The sequence below is a fragment of the Lithobates pipiens genome, unplaced genomic scaffold, assembly GCF_037356315.1.
Source record: "Lithobates pipiens isolate NorthernLeopardFrog02 unplaced genomic scaffold, aLitPip1_a1.2 Scaffold_25, whole genome shotgun sequence".
Classification (NCBI taxonomy): Eukaryota; Metazoa; Chordata; class Amphibia; order Anura; family Ranidae; genus Lithobates; species Lithobates pipiens.
The window spans coordinates 102,678,227-102,700,500 of NW_027507787.1; the positions used below are offsets into that span (position 1 = coordinate 102,678,227).

The window sequence follows — 22,274 nt, forward strand, 5'->3', positions numbered from 1 at the left end:
TTTCCTCCAGGGACCAGGAGGGAGGGAAGAATGAGGTCAATGACTCTACGTGGGTGAGGAGGAGGCACATCTCCAACTAGGCGGGATACCCTTCAAGGGCCAGCTTAAGGCAGCCAACCGACTGCATCACACCTCAGAGCTCCGCATGTGCAGGGCGCTGCTGACTCTGCATGTTTTTCCCAAAATTTTTTGGTATGGGCCTTTTTTGAGACATGTGCAGCAGATTGCACCGTTGCTGTTTGCAACCTATGTCTGAAGTGAATCAAGCGTGACCAAAACAGCAGCCGCTTGAGAACCACATGCTTGGCCAGACATATGTCGAACTCCCATGCAGTCCGTTGGCAAGCATACTTAAAAGACCCACACCAAAGAAAAAGGCGGACCTCTCCTTGCTCCTCATCAGCTGGGATCTCCAACCCCACTATACCTTCAGTTCTCTCAGAAACCTGCCCTGAGAGGAATGGAGGTGTAGAATTAGGTGTACCAAGTACTTGCGGGCAATCTGCTATCGCTACACCTACGTCCGATTGTAGCAGGCAAATTTCCCTACCCCAGTTGATAAACCGGTGAAAGAAATTCAGTCCCAGCCATGCACATGCCCAGTGGCTGAATGCTAGCTTTACTAATTTGCTAGCACTCCAACTGCTGCCTTTTCAGGTGGTAGGCTCTGCCCCCTTTCGTGAATTTGTGGAATTGTTCGGTACCTCAGTGGCAGGTTCCCAAATGCCACTTTTTTCACGGAAGGTGATTCTGGCTCTCTACCGGCATGTGGAAGGCAATGTCTTGGCCTAGCTGGACAGGGCGGTCAGCGGTAAGGTGCACATTACCGGGACATTACCTATCTTTCACAGGGACGTTACCTATCTTTCACGGTGCACTGGGTGAACCTGCTGGCAGCTGGAAAGGACAGGGTGCAGCATTGTTGGAGCTTGTTCCGCCACCACGCCTCCAAAATGCTACTAGTGGTGATTCTGATACAACCCTCTCCTCCACTCCACCCCCTCCTCTTCTTCTTCCTCCATGGCCTCTTCCTCTATAGATTTGTCCTCTGAACCAGTGGTGCTCCGTAGGCGTTTAATGAGCTATGCAAGCACTCAGGCAAAAAGATGCCATGCAGTGCTTGAGCTGGTGTGCTTAGGGGACAGGAGCCACACTGGGCAGAGATTCTGTCAGCTCTGAAGGGGCCGGCTCATAAGTGGTTGATGCCACGCCAGCTTCAGGCAGGAATGGTGGTTTGCGACAATGGCACCAACCTCCTCTCCGCCCTCCAACAGGGACACTTCCCCCATGTTCCCTGTTTGGCTTGCATCCTTAATTTGGTGGTGCAGCAGTTCTTGTGCAGGTACCTTGGCTCGCTAACCTCCAAAAGGAATACAACCTGCCTAATCTGTGACATGCCCACCAGATGGAACTCGATGTTGGCCATGCTGCAGCAGCTGCACACACAGCACAGGGCCATCAATGAGTACCTGTGTGACTATGGCACCAGGACAGGGTCAGGGGAGCTTAGCTTTTTTTCGCCACGCCAGTGACTCATGATCAACGATGTATGCACTGTCCACGCGCTGATGGACGTCATTCGCCGGAGGTAGAGGGGCCAGGCAATGTCGGCATCTCGAGCGCACGAGTGAGGCGAGCGGAGGGGAGAGGAGACGCTCCGGAGAACCAGCGGAGGAGGCCGAATGGGGTGAGAGACCGGGAGAGCCCCCCCGGATGCGTGCCCCGCTCGCCTGCTTAAAAGAGCCCAGGAGCGATGTATGCTGGATCCGACCCGGGGAGGCTCCTGGAGGTTATGAAGCGGAGAAGCCCAATGCACAGCTGGGAGGATGCCTGGAGCTGTTGGAGAGGGAGAGAGCCGGTGACCCCATCCATGCCGAGCAACCCACTCACCCTGGTTGGGTAAGAAGCCCTGTGTACAGGACTGTAACTTATTGCCTCTCTCTAATGACTTTCTTCTAATAAGGGATGTCCTTACTTGTCCTTTCTCAGCGGGAGCTGTTAAAAGGGTTTAAAAAAAAAAAAAGACTGTTAAGCCAAGAAGGTTCCTGGGAACGATTTTTAATCACTTAATGCTCATTCAAGATTTCATAGTTTCATAGTTAGTAAGGTTGAATAAAGACACCAGTCCATCCAGTTCAACCTGAGTGAGTGTCTGCAATTGTCCCTATCCCTGTACATTGCACCCTACCCTCAAGGAGCCCACAATCCAAGGTCCCCATTCATATACTAGGGCCAATTTTTTTGGACAGAAGCCAATTAACCTACCTGCATGTCTTTGGATTGTGGGAGGAAACCCACGCAAGCACAGGGAGAACATGCAAACTCCAGGCAGGTAGTGTTGTGGTTGGGATTTAAACCAGTGACCCTTCTTACTGGTAGGTGAGAGTGCTAACCACTACACCACTGTGCCACACTTTTTCCAATGCCTCAATCAAGCGGCACCACTGTGCCGCTTGATTGAGGCATTGGAAAAAGAGATGTAATGCCTGAATGAGAATGTAAAGTATTTGGGCAGAGTTGTAGCTGCAGTTTGAGAAATTGCCCTCATTGGAACTATGTTTGGATACCTGCCCCTTCAGGCTTGTGTTTTAAGTTCTACATGGATGTTATATTGATATTTCTTTTGCTGCCTTTTTTTTCTCCATCAGTAACAATTGGAAGGATTTTATATGATACAATTCATGAGATAACTTAATGTGTTGTTAAACCATAGAGGTCAGCTATTTTTCCCTTTTATGATATATGATAAACAGGACTATGAAATCTGTATATTTTTTCACCATATGCTGAGAGAGTAGACTACATTTGTTTATTATCTAAGGCCACAGGGAAGGGCCAATAAGATATCCCTCTTGTGGAAGGAGGGTGGGGAGAGAGAACGGGTTTGATCTCTAGGTTAAAGAAGTAGAAATAACTATGAAGGGACCCAGAGAGGGACAGACTCTAAGAGCGCAAGGGAGAGCTTAAACACCAGCTCTATCCAGAAATATCTCAAGGATGGCAATTTAAAGAGCCCAGGAATGGAAAGGAAACAAGCAACAGCTAAGGAAAAAAAGGAGTTGGAGAAACAGAGGACAGCACAGGAAAATTTAGCTAGGGAGGAACCGGGCCCGGAAGGGGCAGGAGCATTAAATGAGATGGATGCTCAAGGAGACCCAGGAGATATGACACTAATCCCTACAAAATTGGAAATGCTGTAAATGTTCAGTAACTTTGAAGCCTCAATTAAATTAGAAATAAATAATGTAAGGATGGATATGTCCCATCTATTAAGGAGGGTAGAGGAAATGGAGGAGACCTCTGAAAAGCAAGCGCAGGAAATAATGGGATTAAAATCCAAAGTGGAGTCCTTGCAAAGTAAACAAAGAGATGTCTTATTTAAGCTGGAGGAGCAGGAAAACCAAAGCAGACATCAAAACTTACATGTTAGATCCCTCCCTGAACAGCAAGGGGAGAACCTGACGGCAAAAATGAAAAATATTTTTTAAAACCCTTTTAGGTAGGGGAGGAGGGGAAGATCTAATAATAGTGTACGCAGAATCAGGAAACCGGTAGGACTGAGAGAGGAGATCCCAGGAGATGTCATCGTCAGGTTCCATGCCTATGAAGATAGAAATAAAATATGGAGTAAACTTAGAGGAATACCTCCCCTTCAATTTGAAGGAACTGAGATTCAGGTGTTCACTGACCTGTCAGCTGGGACACTTGCATGGAGAAAAAAACTGAAACCTCTTTTAGACCTATTAAGGGCAGCAAACCTGAAATATAGCTGGGGGTATCCGCCAGTGTTAGTGGTCTATAAGAAGGGAGGTTGGTTAGATTGAAGTGTATGAATGAGCTCCAAGAGTTTTGTAGAAATTTGAATATTCCGCTTCCTAATATCCTCGGATAATGAGGGGAAATAGGTTATGAGGTGGGGGAGAGCGCAGAGGATATTTTATGAGTGTGCGGTTAAAACCAGGTTACTATGTTGGGTGAATCCCTATGGGAGGTAGGTAATCAATTATTTCTCCCTATGCCTCCCAGATTTTGCAGGGTTGGATTCTGAGAAATAAGGAGAGAGTTTGGGTTGGGGGATGGGTGAAGGATAGAGATGTTTGGGGTAAGATCTGTCGATCTGGCACCCCCTGGACCCCCTCTGTTGGAGGGTAAGCCGGGGGGGGGGGGCTGGATACATGTTGGCATGGCCTGAGAACCACCCTTAGGAGTAAGTGCCCATGCTAGGATTAATGAAGAATCCTTGCGGTGGACACCGGGCCAAATTGAGGCCAGAGGGTGGGGAGGGGAGGGGGAGGGTGGGGAGGGGAGGGGGAGGGAGGGGAGGGGAGAAGTGGAGGTGGGGGGGTGGAGGGTGGGATAAGGATAAGAGTGCACGTATCACAAGTAAATTATCAGAGGTTAATATTGGACAAATGGCGCAAACTAACCCACTATAAAACCAGGTAGAGGATTGAGTTACATTTTATGACATATAATGTTAGGGGTCTTAATTCTCATGGTAAGAGACTTAGGACCCTCAGAGAAATGAAACAACGGTCGGTGGATGTTGTATTTATCCAAGAGACACACTTAACTCAGGATACTAATATAAAAATGTATTCAAACGACTATCCTACCTGGTTCTATAGTGACTCCCCTATCAGGAGAGCAAAGGGGGTGGCGATTGGGTTCTCAAAGAAAGTAAAATTTAAGGTAATAGATAGAGTGTCCGACTCGGAGGGCCAATTTATCTTTATTAAAGTTAAACTGGGAGAGAAGATATATACCCTGGTTAACGTTTATTGTCCAAATAAAAATCCGATAACGTTTTTTAAGCAAGTTCTGAACCGATTGGAGGATTTTAAGGCAGGAGAAGTAGTCCTTGCCAGAGATCTTAATTTTGGTTTTGATCCTTCAATGGATAGTAAGTCCCGTGCACTCGGGACAAGTAAGGCTCAATTAAAAGCGATAAAAATTAAAAATGCATCAATGAGTCAACTGATTGATGTTTGGAGGGTAAAGCATGCTAGGGATAAAGATTATACCTTTTTTTCCCATGCGCATGGGACCTACTCAAGATTGGATTATTTTTTAGTAGATCATCGGCTGTTGGATAAAGTAGGGGAAGTTAATATTGAAATTATGTCAATATCAGATCATGCCCCGGTTGTTATGGAGATGAGGATTCCAGGGATCCAAAGAGAGCCGTTTACATGGCGCTTAAATGAAAGTTTGTTACAGGAGGAAGAGATAGTAGTAGAAGTGCAGAAAGAAATTGAGTCTTACTTTCTGTACAATGATAGAGGGGAAACTTCAGCAGCCTCATTATGGGAGGCGCATAAGGCCTATATTAGAGGGATCCTTATCTCCATAGGGGCAAGGAAAAAAAGAAAAAGGGAAAAAAATGTTAAGAACCTTATTGAAGAAATTGCTAGATTAGAACAGGAGCATAAAAATCAGGGAGGACAAACTCAGGAGATATTTCATGGGTTAGTAAATAAAAGAGCAGAGTTAAATGATATAGTGGAATTAGAATCCAGGAAGGAGATTAACAGAATAATACGAGATAAACATCCTTGGGGAAAAAAATCAAGTAAAAATGTATCCAGGACGGTTAGAAAAAAAAGAGAGGTTAACTTAATCGGAAAAAGGAAAAATCAAACGGGAGAAATAGTTTATTCTACAAAGGAGATAGCACAGGAGTTTAGGAACTTTTTTTGAAGAGCTTTACTCAGTTAAGAAGAAGGTCCAGGGTGGGCAAGAGGGGGAAGTGATAATTCGAGAATTTTTGGAGCACAGCATGCTACCGGTGTTAACAGAGGTTGATAGGGAGTTTATGGACAGGCCAGTAACAGAGAAAGAAATATACAAAGCCCTAAAAAAGTCCCCCGCGGGTAAAAGCCCAGGACCAGATGGATATACGTCAATGTATCTTAAAAAATTTAAAGATATTCTGGTACCCAAATTATGTCAGTACTGGAATCAACTGGGCAGAAAATGCGATATGGGCAGAGATGCGTTATCTGCCTCTGTCACATTGATATTAAAAGAAGGTAAGGATAGTAAGCTGTGCTCTAGTTATAGACCAATTGCTCTACTGAATGCAGATACTAAACTCTATACTAGTATACTGGCAAATAGATTAAAGGAGAAAATGACCGAGTTGGTACACCCCGATCAGGTGGGATTTGTTTCTGGTAGGGAAGGAAGGGACAATGGGGTTCAGGCTTTGATGCTTTTGCAGGCTGCTAAGAAGGGGAGTGACCCCAGTCTGCTTCTGTCGATGGATGCTAAGAAGGCCTTCGACAGGGTAGACTGGGGTTACATGTTTAAATCCCTGGAAAGAATGGGGATAGGTCCCAGGATGATCAGCTGGATAAGGGTGTTAAGGATCCCCAAACATCGGTTAAGGTGAATGGATTTTTATCTCATCCCTTTGTAATGAGAAATGGAACTAGACAGGGATGCCCACTGTTCCCCCTATTGTTCACAATGTCATTGGAGCCCTTGTTGGCTTACATCAGGAACAGTGTGGATATAAGGGGGATAAGGGTGGGAGAGGAAGAGCACAAGATAGCAGCATTTGCTGATGATGTTCTTTTCTTTATATTGAACCCCAGGATAACGATTTCTAACCTGTTAAGCGTCTTGAAAAAATATGGCGCATTTTCTAACCTCAAAATAAACCCCAATAAATCGGAAATATTAAATATTAACATAGACAAACTGGAGGAAGGGTGTCTAGCAAAAGAATTCCATTTCTCATGGAGAAAAGATATTAAGTACTTAGGAATTAGATTAACGGATACTATGAGGAAAACTTACCTTATAAATTATATACCTCTATTAGACGAGATAAGAAGGGAAACAAAAAAAATGGCCAGGAGTCCTTTATCATGGTTTGGGTGTATTAATGCGATAGAAATGATGATCACCCCCAAAATCCTTTATAAATTTAAAATGTTACCATTATCAATCCCACAAGTGTTTTTTAGAACCTTAAAAGGTATTATCTCAAGCTTTATATGGCATAATAAAAGACACCGCATTTCAGCCACAGTATTATATCAAGGGAAGAAATAGGGAGGCCTTGCGGTGCCGTATTTTAGAAAATACTATTATGCGGTTACACTATCACGTTTAGTTGAATGGTCAAAAGAAAATAGTGATAAAAGATGGAAAAATATTGAGTTCACTATGAGTAATATACACCTAGGTCACATGATATGGAACCCACCACATTATAGAAAATTAGGACAGGAGGCACATGATATCACTCGCACAACATTTAAAATTTGAGATAGAGTACATGCACAAAAAAATGGAAATATAATTCTCTGTTGATTTATTTAAAGGAAAATGTTTTTTTTTTTTAACCTGGGAAGAGGGAGGTGGGGAGGAATTGGATAAAAAAAGATGTCCAAGTGAAAGATATAATAGATAAAGGTAGAATTCACACTATACAAGAATTACAGGTAGACATTGAGCGGTGGAAAATTTACATATGGAGGTATATCCAGTTGAAAAATTTTGTGGGGAGTTTGCCAAATCCAATTAGATCAGAAGAAGACTATACAAAGATGGAAATACTTGTGATGAAGGGAATTTCAAAGAATAGTACTGCCCGAATATACAAAATTATTTTGGAGGAAGAGGGAAGGGATGTCCCTCCATATGTCAAGAACTGGGAAAAGGAAATAGGTTCGAGTTGTACCAAACATAAATTTGAGAAAATATGGAGACTGACACATGAATCAGCAGTAGACTTTAAGACAGTGGAAACAAACTATAAATACTTAGTAAGATGGTACCTCACTCTGGATAGAATGAGTAGTTTTCAATTAGAGGTTGTAAAACAAGAGGCACAATGTTCCATATATGGTGGGAGTGTCCCATCATTAAAAAATACTGGACAGGAATTATTGAACATATCAAGAAAATAACAAATGAAACTATCCCACTGGATCCATGGATCTGTTTGTTCCATGGAACGAGCAGATCGGTGACACAATATAAAGCCTCGATTATCCCAATCCTACTCAATGTGGCAAAAGGATTAATCCCTAAAAAATGGCAGAAAATAGAAAGCCCCACGATGCGTGACTGGATATTTGGATTTAATAATATACAAAAAGTAGAATGGGAGCAAGAAAGGGAGGAGGAGAAGGAAGTAGAGGCGGAGCGGCAGGATAAATGGAAAGAGTGGGATAGCTTTAAAAAATCTTGGAGAAATGTGTGAGAGATAACACAAAACAATTAGGAAAGTGTCTGGAGGGATAGGTGGAAGGGAGGGGGAATAGAGGTAATGGAGGTAATAAAAATAAAAATAGAAAAGAAAAGTATAGGGAAGAGAGAGGTCTGACGAACACATATAGGATTATGATATGGTGCACAAGGGGGGTGGAGATGGGGTGGTGGGGTGGATGGGAAAAGAGGGGTCTGTTTTGATTAAAGATTGAAATGTAAGTGTTTTATATGTGTTTTTTTTGTAATATGAAAATTTTAGTAAAGAATTAAAAATATTGCTTCTTCTATTCACCATTCGAGTGACTTCACCACCACCTGCCAAATTGACCACTCACCAGATTGAGTCTGGGTATGCGCCTTTGGTTCATTTAGGATAACCGCTCCGTTAAAGGTTTCACCAACAGCCTTTCCAAGCAGTATATGGGGCCTCTTGCATTAATTATTTCTCATAGAGATATATGAATAGCCATCATAGTGTAATATATAGTAAAAAGTTTATTTAAAATGTAAAAAACAAAAATTGAAACGCACATGTGCCTGTGCCTATGCCGGCACCAAGCATGTCCAGCCGTATGTGTGGGGATGGTGTTTAGATCTGTCTCGCTAATGCTCCAATACCCTACCAGTGACAGCGTATGTCCCACAGTCTGTGAGTGCGTTCCAAGCCTCGTTTTCCCGTGGTACCAGAAGTGACTAAAACTTAGTTCCCAGCAGCCTCTACGTGTCATGTATTGTGGCTTCGGTCAGTCACAGAAGGAGCGGCAGAGAAGGTGGCCGTCTTGCAGACACGTTCAGACAATTTTTTAGTCCGTAGCCCCAAGGTCTGATCGGTTCCAGCAACCATCGCCAGCGTCTGATTTACATGGTGCAGGAATACCTAGGGGAAAGATCAGACTTGGAGACCTTTCCAACTGAAAATCATTTGGGTTATTGGGTGTTGAGGATGGATCACTGGCCAGAGCTTGCACAGTATTCAATTGAGCTACTGGCCTGTCCTATATCCTTTCAGAACGCACATTCAGTGCTGCTGGAGGCTTTGTAACTGATCACTAGGGATGAGTCAAACACCCCCCGGTTCGGTTCGCACCAGAACCTGTGAATGGACCGAAAATTTGCGTGAACATTAGAACCCTGTTAGTCTATGGGACTCGAACATTTGAAATCAAAAGAGCTAATTTTAAAGGCTAATATGCAAGTTATTGTCCTAAAAGGGATTTGGGGACCAGGCTCATGACCCAGGAGACATGTATCAATGCAAAAAAAAGTTTTAAAAATGGCAGTTTTTTCAGGAGTAGTAATTTTAATGATGCTCAAAGTGAAAAAAAAGTGAAATATTCCTTTAAATATCGTACCTGGGGAGTGTCTATAGTATTCCTGTAAAATGGCGCGTATTTCCTGTGCTTAGAACAGTCCCTGCACAAAATGACATTTTTAAAGAAATAAAAGTCATTTAAAACTGCTTGTGGCTTTAACCACCTCAATACAGTGCACTTACACCCCCTTCCTGACCAGACCAATTTTCAGCTTTCAGCGCTCTCACAGTTTGAATGACAATTACTCAGTCATGCAACACTGTACCCATATGAAACTTGCGTCCTTTTTTCCACACAAATAGAGCTTTCTTTTAGTGGTATTTAATCACTAGTGGGTTTTTTATTTTTTGTGCTATAAATAAAATAAAACGTAAATTTTGTGAAAAAAATGCCCTTTTCTTTGTTTCTGTCATAAATTTTTGATAATTAGTAATTTTTCTTCATACATTATGGCCAAAATTTATACTGCTACATATCTTTGGTAAAAATAACCCACATTAGTGTATATTATTTGGTCTTTGTGAAAGTTATAGAGTCTACAAACTATGGTGCCAATCGCTGAAAATTGATCACATCTGATCAGGCCTTCAGTACATCAGGTGTATCTCATTTCTTGAGACACTAACAAGTCAGGAAAGTACAAATACCCCCCAAATGACCCCTTTTTACAAAGTAGACATTCCAAAGTATTAAGTAAGTAGCATGGTGAGTTTTTTTAAGTTGTCATTTTTTCCCACAATTCTTTGCAAAATGAAGATTTTTTTTATTATTATTTTTTTTTTTTACAAAATTGACATATTATCAGGTTATTTCTCACACACAGCATATACATACAACAAATTACACCCCAAAATACATTCTGCTACTCTTCCTGAGTACGGCGATACCACATGTGTGAAACTTTTACACAGCCTGGCCACATACAGAGCACCAACATTGATGCAGTACCTTCAGACGTTCTACGAGCAAAAATGACACATCTCATTTCTCAACCACCTATTACATTTTTGAAGGCCCTGGAGTACCAGGACAATGGAATTTCCCATAAAATGACCCCATTTTGGAAAGCAAACACCCCAACGTATAATCTGTGAGGCATAATGAGTCTTTTGAACGGTTCATTTTTTTCCAGAAGTTTTTGGAATATGTGGAAAAAAATGAAAACGCATTATTTTTTTACACAAAGTTGTCAATTTATAAGATATTTCTAACACATAGCATGTATATAACAAAAATTACACCCCAAAACACATTCTGCTACTCCTCCCGAGTATGGCGATACCACATGTGTAGGACTTTTACACAGCCTGGCCACATAGAGAGGCCGAACATTGAAGTAGTACGTTCAGGCGTTCTAGGAGCATAAATGACACATCTCATTTCATTCCTACCCATCACACTTTTGAAGGTCCTGGACCACCAGGACAGGGAAATTACCCACAAAATGACCCCATTTTGGAAAGCAAACACCCCAATGTATATTCTATGAGACATGGGCTGCAAATAGGTACTCGGGTACTCTGAAGGGCTGGAGATAGGTACTCTGGTACAGCTGCCTATGCTAATGCTGAGTGACTATCCTGTTATGCTGAGTGACTATCCTATTCCTCCTCAATGTTCATGTTGATAGCTTGTAATAAAATTTTTGGTTCCGGGTATCACCAGGCCCAATTTTTCTGTTTAACAGGGGCGCGTAATTACAATCTTTGCTGTAATATTTTGCAGCAGGGCTTGTTCCTGTGCTCAACTAGAGTATCTGTGAGGGGTTGCAGTGTTTTGGCACCAGCACCAGTGCCTAAAGCCCAATTTTTCTGCCCCTGTTTAACAGGGGCATGTAATTACAATTTTTGCTGTAATATTTTGCAGCAGGGCTTGTTCCTGTGCTCAACTAGAGTATCTGTGAGGGGTTGCAGTGTTGTGGCACCAGCACCAGTGCCTGAAGCCCAATTTTTCTGCCCCTGTTCAACGGGCGTTTAATTACAATTTTTGTGTAATATTTTGCAGCAGGGCTTGTTCCTGCGCTCAACTAGAGTATCTGTGAGGGGTTGCAGTGTTGTGGCACCAGCACCAGTGCCTAAAGCCCAATTTTTCTGCCCTTGTTTAACAGGGGCATGTAACTACAATTTTTGCTGTAATATTTTGCAGCAGGGCTTGTTTCTGTACTCAGAGTATCTGTGAGGGGTTGCAGTGTTGTGGCACCAGCACCAGTGCCTAAAGCCCAATTTTTCTGTCTATGCATGTAATTACAATTTTTGATCTAATTTTTCACAGCAGGGCCCATTCCTGTGCCCATCAAGAGTAACTGTGAGGCAAAGGGTATAACTAGAAATCACAGGAAAATGTTGTATGGGGCCCACCCTGCAAACAGCCGCCCCCCCCACAAAAAATGAACTAATGCCATTGAAAAAACAGATTACCACACTCATGTGGCACCATACCCAGGCAACAGCTTATAGTAATTTCGAGCAACAAAACAAAAACACTGCCAATAAAATCTACGGGTTAGATTCAGTACAATTTAGTGTAAGTAAAGTCCAAAAATGTTTTTTCAAGTTTTGCATAGATTAGGGAAGGCTAAGGACTTCAGTTAGGTTTGTACATCAATCCAGGCTCCATTCAAATATGTTACCCACACTTCCTGTCTCTAAAGAAGCCTCAGAATTCTGCACCCTTGAACCTGGCATTGCTCCCCCTCTGGTTGTGCTGAAATTATCCTAATGAAAAAATATAGCAAACATTTTCTTCACAAAAATAGCAAAACAGATGATAGTCTCCCCCTCCCTTCATACCTCCTGTCCAGACTCCAGAGCCTCCTCATGTGCCGAAAACGATGTCCCTTCACAGGTGCGCTCGAGTGTTCTGCCCCGCCCACTCTGCTCCAGCCCACACTGCTCTCTGCTCCTGCTGTATGCAGCTGCGTGTGTGGGGACAGGAGGGAGGCCTAACACTAAACTTAAATTTCTCATCTTCATCGGGCCCAGAGGCAGCACTAGGCTTTGTGAGGCATTAGGCAAAACCTAGACATGAAGCCCTACTCACACCCATAATGCCTATAGTAACAAACAGATTCAACTTAAGAACAAACCTACAGTCCCTGTCTTTCTTGGGACCACCTATATACTGCTATTCAGAGTATATACGCCTTTTCTTTTCTGAATTTGGGTGCAGGGTTCCCCTTAATATCTATACAAGACCCAAAGGGCCTGGTAATGGGGTGGGGGGGGGGTTAACCATGCTGTTTTCCTCAATAATTTTCATCCATATTGCCAGGACCTGACATTACATTACAGCCACAAGCAGTTTTAAATTACTTTTATTCCTTTAGAAATGTAACTTTGTGCAGGGACTGTTTTAAACACGGGAAACACGTGCCACTTTACAGACATACTATAGACACCCCCCAGGTATGATATTTAAAGGAATATTTTACCTTTATTTTTTCACTTTAAGCATCATTAAAATCACTGCTCCTGAAAAAAACGGCCATTTTTAAAACTTTTTTTTTGCATTGATACATGTCCCCTGGGGCAGGACCCAGGTGCCCAAACACTTTTTAGGACAATAACTTGCATATTAGCCTTTAAAATTCGCAGTTTTGATTTCTCACGTTTGAGTCCCATAGACTTTAACGGTGTTCAAGAGTTCACGCAAAACTTTCAGTCTGTTCGCATATTCTGGATGCAAATAGAACCCGGGGGGTGTTCGGCTCATCCTTAGTAACTATGTGTCACAGAATTATGCTTTGTTTATTTTGGTGGCAATTGAAAATTTAGGGGGGCTACACTAGAAAGACCTTGGGGAACATTTTAACTTACAGTACCATGGTTTTTAATACGGGTTTTCCTAGTCCTGTATTTTGCAGAATAAAATTATTGGGTATTTAAAGGACAGCTTTGATTGACAGTTTTTTAGATACATATGTACATTGTTCATTAAGATTGAGATTGTGGTCTAAAGCTGTGGGTTTAGGCTTGATTCACACTAACGCGTTTTTTGATGCATTTTGCAGAAATGCAAGGACATTTTTTAACATGGGTTCCTATGGAACATGTTCACATCGATGCATTTTTGTACCTCTGCATTTTTGGAAAGGGTCTGGGACTTTTTTCCCGCAAAATGCAGTGTTTTGCATGTAATAGAATTCAATGGACCCTCATCCAAAATGTATATAGCTGGTTGTTATGGAGGGGATCGGGAAGCCACCAATGAGTCATCAGCTGTCAGCTGGCTTCCCGCTCAATGTAAAAAAAAAAAAAAATGCCGGCTAAAAAAAGAATCATGAAAAAAAAAAAACAGCGTGGGGTCCCCCCAAGTCCATACCAGGCCCTTGGGTCTAGTATGGATTCAGTGGACCCCCCCCCCCCCCACACCAAAATGTAAAAAAAAATGGTATGGGGTCCAGCCAAAATCCATACCATACCCTTATCTGAGTATGCAGCCCGGCAGGTCAGGAAAGGGAGGGGACAAGCAGGCGCCCCCCCTCCTGAACCATACCAGGCCACATGCCCTCAACATGGGGGATGGGTGCTTTGGGGCAGGGGGGGCTCTGCTTCCCCTACCCCAAAGCACCTTGCCCCCATTTTGATGGGGACAAGGGCCTCTTCCCGACAACCCTTGCCTGGTGGTTGAAAGGGTCTGCGGGCGGGGGGCTTATCAGAATATGGAAGCCCCCTTTAACAAGGGGGCCCCCAGATCCCAGCCCTCCATGTGAATGAGTATGGGGTACATTGTACCCCTACCCATTCACTAAAGAAAAAGTAGTGTAAAAAAATACAGTAGACAGTTTTTGACAAGTCTTTTATTAAAAATCTTCTTCTTGTCCGCTTCTTCTTCAGGTCTCCCTCCTTCTTTTTCCCCTGCTTCTTCTTCTGCTCGTCTTCTGTCTTCTTTGTCCGGCGTTCTTCTTCCTCTGCCGCCGCTCCCCCTGATGACCCTCCTCCGATGCTGCGTCCTGCTGATCTGTCGGTGAGGATGTCCTGTATGTCTTAAATAATGATGGGGGCGTGGCAATCCGACTACGTCATCAAGAGGCCATGCCCCCTTGTGATGTCACGGACCCATCATGCCCCGGGCGGTAACATCACAAGGGAGCATGGCCTCCAGATGACGTAATGCCACGCCCCATTGTTATTTAGGAAATGCAGGACATCGGCGACAACACATCAGCGGGATGAAGCATCGGAGGAGGATCGTCGGTGGGAGCGGTGGCAGAGGAAGAAGAACACCGGACAAAGAAGGCAGAAGAAGAGCAGAAGAAGAAACAGGGGGAGAAGGATGTCGCCGATGTCCTGCATTTCTTAAATAATTATAGGGCATAGTATTACATCATCTGGAAGCCACGCCCCCTTGTGATATCACCGCCCGGGGCATGATGGACCTCCAGATGACATAATCTGATTGCCACGCCCCCATCGTTATTTATTTGAAGATGCAGGAGAAGATGGAGGAAGACCGGAGGAAGAAGAAGAAGATTTTTAATAAAAGACTTGTCAAAAACTGTCTACTGTATTTTTTAACACTACACTACTTTTTTATAGTGAATGGGTAGGGGTACAATGTACCCCATACTCATTTACATGGGGAGGGCGGGATCTGGAGGCTCCCTTATTAAAGGGGGCTTCTAGATTCCTATAAGCCCCCCGCCCACAGTCCCCTACAACCACTGGGCAATGGTTGTCGGGAAGAGGCCCTTGTCCCCATCAGCGCAGAACCCCCCGCCCCAAAGCACCCATTGATGAGGGCATGCGGCCTGGTATGATTCAGAAGGGGCTTGTCCCCTCCCTTTTCTGACCTGCCAGGCTGCATACTTGGATAAGGGTATGATATGGATTTTGGGGGACCTCCACACCATTTTTTTCTTAATTTTGGTGTGTGAGGGTCCCCTCCAGATCCATACTAAACCAAAGGGACTGGTATGGACTTGGGGGGGGGGGACCCCACGCAGTTTTTTTTCACAATTGTTTTTTTAGGCGACATTTTTTTTTTTACATTGAGTGGGAAGCCAGCTGATGACTCATCTGTTGTTAAGGACGCCATGGCCAGATTCCCGACCCCCTCCTTAGCAACCAGCTATATACAGTGTAAAAAAAAACACACAAATCGTGGCAAAATCGCGGTAAAAAGGCGTGTCCAAAAACGTGGCAAGCACCACAAAAACCACTGCAGAAACGCTCAAAAGCAACATGCATAGATGTGCATCGAGCCTTAGGCTGGGTTCACACTACAGCATGCAGCAGCTCACAGCAGGAATCCAGTGCATCTCCATTCACCATATATGTGAACATAGAGAGTCGGTCACAATCTCCTGCTATACGAATTGGAAGTGGTGAGAATCTACCACAGATACTTTCATATCTGTAGGCACAATCATATCAGATATTGTACTAATGTAAATCTTAGAATACAAAGAGGGGGGTTCCCCTAATGGTGGACTTTTTAGGCACGTACACAAACGTGTACGTGCCTAAAAAGTCCACCATTAGGGGAAACCCCCTCTGTTTCTTCTAGTATTATTGGATGTGGCACAACAACTCTTTCCCAGACCTTGCCGCTCTACTCAACCTTTTTTTTAATGTAAATCTTAATACAATAAATGCTGTATTCATTTATACATTATTAAGTCAGGTTGCTTCTGTTAGTACATGTAAATATTTTTTTTTTTAGACTTCTTTCTTTTGCAACTCATAGTCCCACTCAAACATTGTTGACTTTACTTTGACTTAATCTATCTCACTGCCTCATTGTGACTCAGCACAAGCTACATTCTATATAAACTGACATTTTAGAGCCAATGAATAGGTGACCGAAGCAAGTTCCAGGAGAGGACAGATTCAGGCTGCAAGAAGGGACACTCAAGTTGCTACAAGTAAGTATTTCTAAAGCTTTGCATCTTCTTAATTTTTAGGATGAATTGCAGTGGACAACAGTTCAGTTTCAGATAACAGTCCATATTTCTACATTTTGAATTGTGTTGTGTCAATTAAAGCAGTAAGGCAGCTGCAGAACCTATAGGGTAGCTGAACAATACAATTCTCCTTATGACTTCATCGCTATCCTTGAAAAATAAGGGAACAGGTATATCTGCGGTCTGCACTTATATTCACTTATTTGGTAAAAAAGGTATGATGGGGGTTGGTCATATGGAAGATTTTATTGTGAAAGTGCAATTAAGAACTCTTAGGCCATGTACACATGGTCAGAATTTCCGACAACAAATGTTGGATGCGAGCCTGTTGTCGGAATTTCCGACATACAAAATTTGAGAGCTGGTTCTCAAATTTTCAGACAACAAAATTCATTGTCGTAAATTCCGAACTCATGTAGACAATTCCGACACGCACAAAATTCCACGCATGCTTTAAATCAAGCAGAAGAGCCGCATTGGCTATTGAACTTCCTTTTTCTAGTCCTGTCGTATGTGTTGTACTTCAGCGCCCTCTGGATCCCGGAAATAAATCCAAGATTTTGTTGTCGGAATGTCCGATCATCTGTACGCGGTATTAGTTTAAATCTGCTAAGTACATCTAGGTGCATCAAAACAAAATGTGTGCAAAGTCCTACAGTTTGTTCTCTTTAAAAACAGCCACAACCTAAATAGAAACACCATTTACCCTGCCAGCATTCTGTAAAGAATGACACATTCTCAGAGGTCCAAGGTCTCTCTGCTAAGGTCATGCCCCTTGCTGAGTCATTTCCATAGCTCTGCAATCAGCAAAGCCCATGCCCCTTGCTGATTGGAGAGCCTGGACTTCTGCAGAGAGACCACTGTTTTCACATAGAGAGAATGAGTCCTTCTCCACATTAGGCTGACAGGTGACAGGTGTTTCTACCCAGCCAGGCTGTGGCTGATTCATAGTGAATCTTTCGTTTGACTCAAAGATCTTATTTTTAAAACATATCTTAATTGAAGAAAGTAACCAATTAAAGTATGATTGCAGACAAATGTTTTATAAGTTTTGAAAAGAGCAGAACCTTAATTCGATTTTTATACCTGTCTTTGAGTCACTTTCTGTGTGGTCACCAGAACAGAAAATGAAAGTAATTTCATTTTATAGTCACCTTGAGAAAGGGTTCCTATGTGGCTCACTGAGATGATGGCTTCCCGTGATGCTTTCTGTGCTACCACAGTTGTCAAGCTCCCATCCTTAGTGAATTGACCAATCAGGTATATGTGTGGGGTGATTTTACATCTCATTGAGCTATTCTTCTTAGAAAGGATAGTGCAGCAGAGCTCCACAGCTACACACTTGCTTTGGTTGCCATCTTGGATGTGCCCATAAGGAAGAACAAATCACAGTTCTCATAATAAACAACCAAAGGAAACAGCTGTTCTTTCATGCACAAATATACTCAATAACCCACTCTTTGTTTGTTTTACTTAGAGTGTGAAATTTATTCTGAGAAGGATTTACAACCAGTTTTATATATGTAAAGTGATTATACATCTAATGTTCTGTTCTTTCCCCTTAGTGCCTGAATATAGAATTACTTACTTCCCAATCAGAGGTTAGTGATTTTTTTCATTACAATTAATTAACTGATATTTGTTTAATTTTGACAGCTCATAATAAAATATACATACAAATAAATGAATGAATCCATTTAGCTACTTACACATAAATACATCATTATAGTGGAGACTATCAAGCACAAACATTTATTTTTGTTCTGTGCAGTTGTAATCTGGAAGATGGGTATATCGTGACATGGGCACTAAGTTTGACCTCTGCCTGGACAGGAAACATTTGTCAGTGCTCCTTTTGGACTTTAGTTTTCCTTTAGCTGTATTGAACTTTTAAAATATCCCCAGGACCTCTTTAAGAGTTCACATTGTTCATGAGTAGGGATGGGCGAACGGTATGGCCTGAGCATAAGTTCGGGCCAAACTTTGGCTGTTCTGACATGCGGCAAAATGACCACAATGCATTGCGGTGCTGAACGGTGCATTGCAAGCCCTGATTGGCTGAAGCAGTGAACGGACCCCAAATTCGTACGAACGTTAGAACCCCATTGAAGTCTATGGGACTCGAACGTTCGAAATTAAAAGTGCTAATTTTAACTGCTAATATGCAAGATACTGTCCTAAAAAAGGGTTTGGGGACCTGGCTCCTGCCCCAGGAGACATGGGTCAATGCAAAAAAAAGTTTTAAAAACGGCCGTTTTGCAGGAGCACTGATTTTAATGACGATTAAAGTGAAAAAAAAAGTGAAATATTCCTTTAAATATCGTGCCTGGGGGGTGTCTATAGTATGCCTGTGAAGTGCCACGTGTTTCCCGTTTTTGGAACAGTCCCTGCACAAAATGACATTTAACGGAAATAACATCATTCAAAACTGCTTGCGGTTTTAATGTTATATCTGGTTCCTGCAATATGGTTGAAAATCATTGAGAAAAATGGCATTGGTAGCCTTCCCTGCCCATTACCAGCCCCTTTGGGTCTTGTACGGATATTAAGGGGAACCCCGTACCCATATTAAAAAAAGGAAATATGTGTGGCCCCCAGGCCCTATATACTCAGAACAGCAGTATACAGGTGGTGCAAACAAGACAGGGACTGTGTAGGTTTGTTGTGTTAAGTAGAATCTGTTTGTAATTTTCAACTGGTACATTTTTAAAGTGTAGCTCCAAAAAATCAAAAAATCTATTTTAAGCTTTTTGGAAAACATAGGGAAGGGTTATCACCCCTGCATAATTTGTTTTGCCGTCCGTCTTTTTTCATATCACTTGCTGTTGTCTCCTTCCGTTTGCAAGTAGGAGATGTTTGTAAGTTGGATGTTTGAAAGTAGGGGCCTGCCCTATATGCTCTGCAGAAATGGCGGAACAAGGTGTTGGTTTTGCCACAACATTGTAAGCCCTCAAAGTGACTCTTGGTGGGCGCTGGAGCGCCCTGCTGTGAACGATTATATCAAGAATTGTAATTACATGCCATTGTTGAACAGTGGTAGAAAAATTGACCTTTGGTGGTTGTGGTGCTTGCGCCACAACACTATAAGTCCTCACAGTTACTCTGGGTGGGCACAGGAACGGGCCCTCCTGTGAAATATTATATCAAGAATTGTAATTACATGCCCCTGTTAAACAGGGGCTGAAAAATTGGGCTGCTGGAACTGGTGCTGGTGCCACCACACTGCAACCTCTCCCATATACTCTAGTTGTAGTGCAGGAATGAGCCCTGCTGCAAAGCATTGCATCAAAAATTGTAATTAAACGCCCCTGTTAAACAGGGGCAGAAAAATTGGGCTGGTGGCATCACCCAGTACCAAAAATGTTCTTCCAACATATCAGCGGAGGAGGAATAGGATAGACAATCAACATAATAGGACAGTCACTCAGCATCAGCATAGGCAGTCTTGAAGGGATGTGATATTTCTAAAAAACATTATTCGGTTACATCAGCTTCAGGTGCTTGGTAGCTGTGGGTGATCCAAGACTGATTCATCTTGATGAAGGTCAGTCGATCAACTGAGTCGGTGGACAGGCGCACCCTGTAATCGGTAACAAAGCCACCAGCAGCACTGAAGGTGCGTTCCGAAAGAACGCTGGATGCAGGACAGGCCAGTAGCTCAATTGCATACTGTGCAAGCTCTGGCCAGTGATCCATCCTCAAGACCCAGCAAGCCAGAGGATTTTTGGTAGTTAAGGTGTCCAAGTCTGACCTTGCCCCTAGGTATTCCTGCACCATGTAAATCAGACGCTGGCGATGGTTGCTGGAACCGATCATACCTTGGGGCTGCGAACTAAAAAATTGTCTGAAAGCATCGGTCAGACAGCCACCTTCTCCACTGCTCCTTCTGACCGATGCCTCAGCAACACGTTGTCCAGGACCAGGAGTTTGTAACCTCCCAGTCTCTGGGAACGCGTTGCACAGACCTTTCTGCAAGGTCTCCGGAGATGTCTCATCCTCTGCTCCCTCTGCGACGGCAAGATAAGGTCGGCAACCTTACCCTTGTACCGTGGATCAAGGAGAGTGGCCAGCCAGTAATGGTCCCTCTCCTTGATCCGAAGAATACGAGGATCCTTCCACAGGCTTTGCAGCATCAGGGAGGCCATGCAGCGTAGGTTAGCTGAGGCATTCGGTCCGGGGTCCTCTGGGTCACTAAGGACAACATGATCCACAGCTACCTCCTCCCAGCCACGTACAAGTCCATGGGTTTCTTGGGACTGTAAATCATCCCTACAAGACTGCTGCTGCTGCTGCTGCTGATGCTGAGTGCCAGCCTCCACCTCCATGCTGACACAATCATCCTCCTCCTCCTCCTCCTTCTCATCCTCTTCCTGTGTGATGGGTGGCACAGCAGGAACACTGTCTGGATAAAGGGGGCCTTGAGAGGCAAGGAAGTCCTCCTCTTCCTGCCTCTGTTCTGCCTCAAGTGCCCTGTCCATTATTCCACGCAGCGTATGCTCCAAGAGGTGGACAAGAGGTACAGTGTCACTGATGCATGCACTGTCACTGCTCACCATCCTTGTGGCCTCCTCAAATGGTGACAGGACAGTGCATGCATCCCTGATCATGCCCCACTGGCATGGTGAGAAAAAACCGAGCTCCCCTGACACTGTCCTGGTGCCATAGTTGCACAGGTACTCATTGATGGCCCTCTGCTGTGTGTGCATCCACTGCAGCATGGCCAACGTTGAGTTCCACCTGGTGGGCATGTCACATATAAGGCGGTTCTTGGGCAGGTTCAACTCCTTTTGGAGCTCAGCCAGCCAAGCACAGGCATTAAATGATCGTCGGAAATGCACACAGACTTTCCTGGCCTGCTACAGGACATCCTGTAAGCCCGGGTACCTGCCCAAGAACCGCTGCACCACCAGGTTAAGGACGTGAGCCACACAGGGCACATGGGTCAGTTGTCCCTGTCGGAGGGCAGAGAGGAGGTTGGTGCCATTGTCGCAAACCACCATTCCTGGCTTAAGCTGGCGTGGCGTCAACCACCTCTCGGCCTGCCCCTGCAGAGCTGACAAAACATCCGCCCCAGTGTGGCTCCTGTCCCCCAAACAAACCAGCGCAAGCACGGCATGGCATTGTTTTGCCTGCGTACTTGCGTCGCCCCTGGAACGCCTACAGAGCACCGCTGGTTATGAGGACAGAGCACTGGAAGAGGCCATGGAGGAAGAAGAAGAGGAGGGGGTGGAGGAGAGAGGTGTGTCACAACCAATAGTAGGATTTTGGAGGCGTGGTGGCGGAACAACCTCCTACTACTGCACCTTGTCCTGCACCTTGTACTGCACCTTGTCCTGCATCCTTCCCAGCTGCCAGAAGAGTGACCCAATGGGCCGTGAAAGACAAGTAACGTCCCTGTCGTTGCCTGCTGGACCATGAGTCAGCGGTAATATGCACCTTACCGCTGACCGCCCTGTCCAGCGAGGCAAGGACATTGCCTTCCACATGCCGGTAGAGAGCCGGAATCGCCTTCCGTGAGAAAAAGTGCCGTTTGGGGACCTGCCACTGAGGAACCGCACATTGTACAAACTCACGGAAGGGGGCCGAGTCTACCAACTGAAAAGGCAGCAGTTGAAGTGCTAGCAATTTAGCCAAGCTAGCATTCAACCGCTGGGCATGTGGATGGCTGGGAGTGAACTTCTTTCGCCGGTCCAGCAGCAGGGACATTAGCCTGCTATAATCGGACGTGGGTGTACTGCTAGCAGAGTGCCCAGAAGCACTTGGCTGTGACACACCTAATTCTACTGTTTCTGTGGAGGTTTTCAATTGACTCTGTAGTGCGTTTACTTTTT

At 44.0% G+C, this 22,274-nt stretch overlaps 1 protein-coding gene across 2 annotated transcripts in view; it reads left to right on the forward strand.

The window, feature by feature from the left end:
- Positions 1-16,296: 16,296 nt before the first annotated feature.
- Positions 16,297-22,274, forward strand: part of LOC143930466 (glutathione S-transferase P 1-like) — a 185,582-nt gene continuing 179,604 nt past the window's right edge. For both annotated transcript variants that reach the window (XM_077454799.1, XM_077454798.1), the window contains exons 1-2: positions 16,297-16,404; positions 18,009-18,044. In XM_077454799.1, coding sequence (XP_077310925.1) covers position 16,404; positions 18,009-18,044 — 37 coding nt within the window. In that variant the 5' untranslated portion in view covers positions 16,297-16,403. The remainder of the gene's footprint in view (positions 16,405-18,008; positions 18,045-22,274) is intronic.